This window comes from Phocoena phocoena, chromosome 15 (genome assembly GCF_963924675.1).
Source record: "Phocoena phocoena chromosome 15, mPhoPho1.1, whole genome shotgun sequence".
NCBI classification, from domain to species: domain Eukaryota; kingdom Metazoa; phylum Chordata; class Mammalia; order Artiodactyla; family Phocoenidae; genus Phocoena; species Phocoena phocoena.
The window spans coordinates 42082443-42090383 of NC_089233.1; the positions used below are offsets into that span (position 1 = coordinate 42082443).

General features: G+C 44.5%; 1 protein-coding gene across 1 annotated transcript; it reads right to left on the reverse strand.

Annotated features, from left to right (window-relative positions):
• Nucleotides 1–2937: 2937 nt before the first annotated feature.
• NKX2-4 (NK2 homeobox 4) lies at nucleotides 2938–4325 on the reverse strand. The gene is made up of 2 exons (XM_065893376.1): nucleotides 3872–4325; nucleotides 2938–3554 (listed from the first exon to the last, which is right to left on the reverse strand). Exons 1-2 carry the CDS (start codon nucleotides 4323–4325, stop codon nucleotides 2938–2940), a joined length of 1071 nt encoding a protein of 356 aa, XP_065749448.1.
• Between the last annotated feature and the right edge of the window lie 3616 nt (nucleotides 4326–7941).

Below are 7941 nucleotides of genomic sequence, written 5' to 3' on the forward strand. Positions count from 1 at the left end.
TTGCTTGCATTTAGTGAACAGGATTGAGTCTCTGATTTGCTTTAAATTGAAAGTAAACAGTCGATAGCAGAATGGAGTTTGAACACAACATCTGTGTTGATAAAAATCTGATTGACTTACTTGTTCCGACCATTAGGTTTTAGTTCTAAGCAAAGCCTTAAATAGAAGACAACTGGGTTACACACACCATCCCCCCTTCCATATACCAAACACCCTTCCTGTATCCTTCAACACTGCGCTCACACACACATACACACACACACCCCGCTTCAATTTACATCCCAACACAGATTTCAGAAAAGTACCTGCAATCCCTGCCGCTCCTCTCTGCAACTTTGATTCTGGATCTTGGTTTCTGTGCCTCAATTGGAAAAGATACGTTAGAATGCTGTAAAACTCCAAAACATTTAGGAAAGTGTCACATCTGCAGTTAGCATTTCTGAAACCCGAGTTTTACTGTGGCCTCTGCTAAACTTTGGAGGGGCTTTGTTCCACTTAGACCCTGCGCCAGCCCTCCCTCTTGGTCGTGAAGACACTTATCCTCCTCTTCAGTTAATGAGTTTCACCTAGTCTGGCCGTTTGTGTTTTTATAAAAGGTCTGCAAAGCATTAATTGCAAAAGAAGAAAAAAGCTCTTGTTTTGCATTAATCAGAATGTGGAATTCTATAATAAAAACATTTTCTATTTTAATGTTTCAAAATCAAACCTTGTCCTAATTTCAGGATGTGCACACATAAACTCAGTAAGTTTCTGGGTATAGAATGTTAAGCCCTCTGCAGCAATTACTTCTGGCTTGGGTCCTTTTCTGTTTAAAGGAACATTGAAAGGAAAAAGTTATGCCTGTACCAAATACACTTTCAGAAAATATTGTATAAAGAAGGCTGTTTCTTCTTAATGGTCTTTTTGATAGACAGTTCACTTAGTCTAAGGGATTTTTTGTTCCAGAAATTAGCAAGGAAAAAACTGTCCATGAAGATTTATTTTCTTTAAATATGTTACTTGGACCCCTTAGTCCATAAGCTATTCTTGCTTTTGTTAAGTATTGGGCTGTAAAAAAAAAAAAAAAAATTACAAACCATGTGAACTTTTAGAACATGTTTTCTAGAAGTAAAATTTCAGAATTTGAAGGAATCCGATCGATATAAACAAGCATTTTGAAATGTGGCACATCAGTAATAGTTATGCTAGCTTGGCTAATATTTTGACAGTCAATTTTATTAGTATGCAAAAACCCAAACTGGGAAAATTTCCTTCAGGTGTATTGCACCATTGTCATACTATTTTTTTGCTTATTTTTTTATGTAAAATGTTTTAAAAATCAGTTATCATTTTACAAAAATGCATTCACAGCCCCTTGATAAAGGCTGATCCACTTGCTTCTTTAGTGTTTTGGGGTTTTTTTTTCTCTTTGTGGAAGGAACTGGAGTTTTTAATTACTATTATTATTATTTATATAAAATACATTCAGAGAAAGTGCAACTTTTAAAACACTTTCTTAAAGAATGCACTTTGCACATTCAGAAAAACACCCAAACAGTGAAGTTAAATAAAATGTTTCGCTTCAAACTATAATTCTAAAACTTCAAATGTAGAAGAGCGTTAAGGTCTCTGGTAGATGTTTTGGTCATTTATAAATCACGTTTTATCCATGTTAACGTCTTTAATTTTTCTTCATTTCATAAGCTCACGTCCTTCAGCTTTTTAGTATTTTTACTCCGCTACCAGTTCTTTAAATCATGAGTCAACTGAGCTGTGTTGTCACATCATGCCAAGTAGTGTTAAAAAAAAAAACAAAAAAAAAACCCTATACAACTTAGTGAAAAATAAATGACCATTTGACTCTTACCAAAAAAAAAGTACTTAAGGTTCTTTTAAGTTATATTTAAATATCCTTTTGAAACACAGGAAATATAAATCATCATATTAAAGAGTAAATACATTATTTGTACAAGAAAACACCAACAAAATCGGTGTGTAACCCCTATTAAGTTCTAAATAAGAGAAAATTATAAATATTTTAGTTACTTATTCTTTACATACTGATTACAATTCAGTAAATCACCTTATTCTCTTCTTGACATGCTTTCAAACAGGTTAATTAATTGATGTCTATCTTAGCAATTTTGCTTACTTGTTCTAATGTTTTATCACGGTATTCAAATTAAGATAAGCAAATACCTTAGAAATAGTAAATAACATGTCTACAGAAAGACAGTGTGTCATTTATTTTATCCATTCATTGGGGAGACCAGTTTCCATATAAAAAGTAGCTTACAACCCTTCTTTCTTTTGATGAACTGCATATTAGGGGGAAAATCCTCTTTTAGGGTAATATACAAACACTCATTGCCAAATAATGATCAAAACATTTAAAAAACAGCATTAAATTTAAAAAGCTATCTCAATTCGTATAAGCAATATTTTGATTAAGTTTATTCCATTTCTGTAAATGGCAATAACTCCTCTGCAATAATGTTGCTATGTGCATGATCCACCTTGAGCTACAATTAAATTTACTTTCCATCAAACATTAATGAAATTGCACTTAAGGGGAGGGGGATTCGAAAATTAATCTCCCAAGGTAAGTTCCACTCCAAGAATTCATTGCTAAAGCTGGGTTGGTTTTTAGAGCAACAAACACCAACGAAGTCTCCAACGTTTAAAACTCTGAGAGCTTTGGTTAGGAACGTGGTGGATATGGATTCGGCCGGCTTTTCACACAATTTAGGAACCTCTGGAAGGAGGAAATGACCACCTCAAAGCCCCCTGGCGCGATGCTCGCGATTCGATCCTGGGGCTGTCGCGTCCCCACACCCAGTAGTAAGGTTCCGCGCCCGCCCGCCTCCACGACCCGTCCGTCAGTTTGCGAGCTCCGCGTCCGCCGTCGGTGCAAGCCGACCCTCAGGCGTCACGAGGGACCCCGCCCGGCCCACGCCGTCACCACGTCCTGCCATAGAGCAGGTTGGCGCCCAGCGCGCCGCCGCCGTAGTCCCCAGCCGCCGCGTCCAGGGCCGCCAGGCCTCCCCCCGGGCCGTGCAGCGCGGGCGGGCTGGGCGACAGCTCCTCCAGCTCGGGCGCGGGCGTCGGCGCGGGCGGTTGCGGGCCGGCCTGGCCGGGCGTCGGCGTGGCCGCGCCGTTCTGGCAGGGCTTGCCGTCCTTGACCAGCACGGGCACGGCCACGCGTCGCGGGGACGGCGGCGGCGGGCCCAGGCCGACCTCCTGCTGCAGCTGCTGCGCCGCCTTGTCCTTGGCCTGCCGCTTCATCTTGTACCGGTGGTTCTGGAACCAGATCTTGACCTGCGTAGGCGTCAAGTGGATCATGCTGGCCAGGTGCTCGCGCTCGGGCGCCGATAAGTACTTCTGCTGCTTGAAGCGCCGCTCCAGCTCGTAGACCTGCGCCTGCGAGAACAGCACGCGGCGCTTCCTCCGCGGCGCCGCCGCCGCCGCCGCCACCGTATGCAGTGGCGCCAGCGACTTGGCGGCGTCCGCGATGCCCGGTAGCGACCCCATGCTGGCCACGTTCACTCCCGCTGACGGCCCCATGAACCTGGAGACTGGGGAGGGGCCCAAAGGGAATGCCAGTCAGCCGCCGCCCAGCTCTCTTCACACCGCTGCGGCCGCGACGCCGGCGTGGCCCCGGCGGGTCCCAGGACGCCCCGCGCGCCCAGGGGCCCAGCACCCCCCGCGCGCGCAGGGTCCCAGGACGCCCCGCGCGACCCCGGCCGGGTCCCAGCAGCCCCCCGCGCGCTCAGGGTCCTAGGACACCGCGCGCGCTCCGAGCCCGGTCCCAGCGCCCCCCGCGCCTCGGACTGTGGCGGGAAAAGGTCGCGCGGTCCGCTGCCCTCCGTCCCGCGTTCCCGGCCCCGCTCACTTGACGAGAAGCGCGGGTCCGGGTTGGCGCCGTACCAGCCGGTGGCCGCGGCGGCCGCGCCGCTCCGCATGCCGTCCGTGTAGGCGGGCAGTTCGCCCATGTTGCCCAGGCCGCCGTTGCAGTAGCCGCCCATAGCGCCGTGCGGGAACTGCGGGACGCCGGGCGGCATGTGGTAGGTGGCGGCCGCCGCCGCCGCCGCCGCCGCCGCCGCTGCCGCCGCCGCCGCGTTGTGGCCCGCCATGGCGTGCGGTGGCTGCATGCCCGCCACGGCCGCCGCTTGCGAGGAGGGCCCGGTCGGCGGCGCGCGGTAGGCGGCGGCCGCGGCCCCCAAAGGCGCCCCCAGGCCGGGCGGCGCACCGTCCATGGCACTGCCGAACTTCTTGTAGGTCTCCTCGATGGGGCTCAGGATGTCGGACACGGAGAAGGGCGTCGTGTGTTTGGGGCTCAACGACATGGCTCGGCGGACGGCCAGGTAGGGGGGCCCGGGGCGGGCGCGGGCGGGACGCGGCGACCCACCTGGGCCGGGGCGGCAGCGCCTGTGACCAGGAGTCGGCGGCGCGGCGAGCCCCCAGAGCTGCGGGATCTGGGGTTTATTTTAGTCCCGCGCCAGGTTTACGACAGACTCGGGGGGCGGAGCAACATCGCACACGAGCAAACAATGGTCATTGACATCTTTTTCTCTCGGCCCCCCACCTCCCCATAGTGGAGACAAAAAAGGTAAAGGGGGCAGTTGGGTGTTTTTTGAAAAGATCACTCCCCTTTCCTTTCTCCATGCTTCCCGCCTCCATCCCGGCCGTTATCCCAACCCTGGAGCACCAGAAACAGAAACTCCGAGGCCGGCGTCGAGGCTTGAAGTGAAGGATTCCGCGCCTCTTCCGATCCAGACCCCAGTTTTCCTAAAACTACTGACTTCGTAGCAAAGTCCAGTGTAACTGGGGAGGGGGGATGTGGTGCTAAGTTGAGGGGGGGATGGTGCAGGGCTCGCCTATTCGTCTCTAGCTACCAGCCTCTCACTCGCTCCATCATCTAAAGTGTTAAAAAAAAAAAAAAAAGAAAGAAAGAAAGAGAAAAGGAAAGGCTCTTGGGTCCCACCATAAGAGCGCATAGAGAGTGAGGTACAATGACCGTTCTGTGCCTTTGTAGGGCTTCTAATTTATGCATCCTTAGATTCTCAAGCATCATTTTGTGGACAACCAAACGGGCACTTCCAAATTAGCTCAAAGTATCCAAATCCAAAGAAGAGAGAAAACACATAGAGATACAAACACACAGATGCTAACTTGTAAGTATTCTGTTTCTTCTCTGTGGGGATGGAGGTCGGGTAAGGGAAAGAGGGTACATTTTTATCTTTCGAATGTTTCCTGTTCAGCTTGCACCTGCAAAGTTCTTTACAGGTTTCTTCCCCCCCTCCACTTTTTTTTCCCCCCGCATCCGCCCGAGTACAAATATCCAACTTAGGGATTACTGGCCTATCACTACAATGATCAAAAAGAAGAGAAAGAAACCGCAAAAATCCAAATATTTCTAACTATTCGAAATGGGTCTTTTTATTGTTTTATGAAAAATATAACCTGCTCAAGGATTATGAAATGGATGCACAGATCAGGTGAAAATGGTAGTTTCTCTTGAAAAATACTGTAGATAAACTGATTCTTAAAAAAACTCTGTCATCCTTTGATTTGCATATTTACCTGCATAGCAAAGAACTTAGACATTGTGAACTTTCCTCTGAATGCTGAACACCACAAAGAATAAGACAAAAGAAGTGTGAGAAGCATACTGACTAAATTTTTAAAACAGCCCTGCAGTTAAAAAAATGAAACAACCAGGGAAATGAAGATGCAGTTTTTAAGTTTTCCTGAAGACTGGGGCAGGAGAAAGAAAAACAAGGAGAGTGCTTTCTTAAGCAAGATTTTATTGTTTAGAAAAAGAAGAACAGGATGTATGAAAACAATTCCAGTTTAACCTGATAGAACATAAAACCTAATAGTACACAGTCCTGAAGGGAAGAACAGTTAACATTTCCTTGTTTGGTTTCAGTGCTTTGGTTGAAATGTCTTCCATGGTTTTGCTCTTATTGTTTTAATCATTGTTTTGTTCATTTCAGTGAGTTTTGCAAAGAATCTGGGGGTGGGTGTTGGGGGGGAGGGACCAGTATTCACCTATGGGAAGAAAGTGTCAACCAGGCAAGTGCGTAGAGTATTAGTATTTTAAAATACTGAAAGACCCAAAAGACAAGGTATCATGATTCTTTCCAGATGTCAGTTGCTGACTTAGTAAGATTAGTATTGCTACAGTTTTTGCACCACACTACTTCTACAGGTCTTTCCTCAGCTTGAAACACTTGGGCTAGGTCTTCATCCTCACCTGCACTGGAATTGCCTACTTAATTTTTTTAAATTAGTGATTTAATACAAAGAAGTATTCATGTATCGTATGTATTTAAGTAGTTGCTAGAATCTTAAAAAGTGCAGTTTGGTTTTTAAGTTCTGGTTTCATTCAAATTGTATTGTTTACTTGATTCTCTTAAAAATAGTAAGAAGTCTTTCCTTTCAAACTTTCCTCAGAGACAAGAGAGTAAGTAAAAGTAGTTTTTATAACATCTATGGATATAAAAGTCATTTGTGAACCGTTATATTTTAGTTTTCAAGTCGAAACATGTTTTAGAAGTGAAACCTATTATCACAGTCTTCATTCATGTTGTTGAGTTACCCAAAGTGCAAGAGTGTTTACAGTTATAGTTTTTTTTAGACAATTATTATTTATTCTGTTTTCAGGCTATACATTTCATCTTGTGTAATATTTTTATAGAACTTTAGGATAGCAGTTCACATTGAGTGGTTAAACTACAATTTGTTGCTTATTTTGCTTTTCAGCTGTAGTGGGTCCTGCTACAAGTTCATTTACATCTGGAAAGTTCCCACCTTTAAATAAAAAAGCACTTTATCATATCTGGGGGCTCTCTGCAGATACTCACTTTCTGGCTGCTTGGGAACTTGATACCCTAATTAGTTCTCCTTTACTGGAGGTGAACAGTTCTGGGAAAAAAATCCACAATCTTCAACATTTTTCCCTATCATTTGTTTGTGTTTCATTCCAGAAATTACATAACTTCATGCTGGAAACACTGTTTATATGTGTGCAGATGATTCTGGAAATAGGTGTAGTCTGGAGGATGTGTATCTACATTTATATACAGATACAAATTAGAATAATCCAATTGATGCTTCATTAAAGCTCTTTATCAAATTCATTTCATCATATTGTTGTCTGCTTAAATTATGTATGGAAATTTATACTCAGTAGATTCTTAAATACTATTGACTTGTGAAATTGGATTTCATAGGAAATACGTTTCTGAGAAATGTTTTCTTGTTGGTTTTTTTCTTTCCTTAAAAACAATGCCGGCACTCAGAAAAAAAACCAAAAACCAACTACTACCAAAGAAAACAAAGTGAAAAGAGATGTTCCTCCCCTTCCCATCCTCCCACTTTCCCTCAAGCCTCCCATTTTCCCTCCTCAGAGGCACTGTTACCTGTTTCTTCTGGCATAGTCTGTACATCTTGAAGCATACTACCATTTTACACACAGAGGGGTAGCATATAGTTTGATACCTTGCTCTTTTCACAGTTTAGGTTTATGTAATTTTATATATCACACCACTGAAAACTTAATAAATGGGCTGTGGCAGACATATAGAAACATTTCCTAGATAAAAAGATTCAGTAGAATCTCAGCTTTCTGACAAAAATGTGGTAGTTAATGAAAATTTCTCATGTGTTTGTTAACCTTAGGGCCAAAATTATTTGGCAAAAACAACTCTGAAGTAGGAGCCTTCCCCAGATAGATAGAGGATTTGCTGTTGTCAGACAGGAGCTCAGAGAAAGGGGCCTGAGAGACTTTGAGAAACCAGTCAGTTACTTAAAGGGAAATGTTCTTTTTCTAAGGTGGCAAGTAGATTTCTAATGTATCCTAAATTTCCTTATAAAGGAAAACTGTGTTTGAAAATATAACTTTCTGCTTGACACTCAAGAAGATAAGTGCCTTTTAGAAATGAGACACTTGTTACA

What these genes read in the sequence shown, in the direction of transcription:
- NKX2-4 (XM_065893376.1), bottom strand. Translation starts at nt 4,325, where the DNA reads ATGTCGTTGAGCCCCAAACACACGACGCCCTTCTCCGTGTCCGACATC. An exon ending in GGACCCGCGCTTCTCGTCAA is followed by an intron (nt 3,555 to 3,871) that starts GTGAGCGGGGCC and finishes GCCCCTCCCCAG; the next exon opens with TCTCCAGGTTCATGGGGCCG.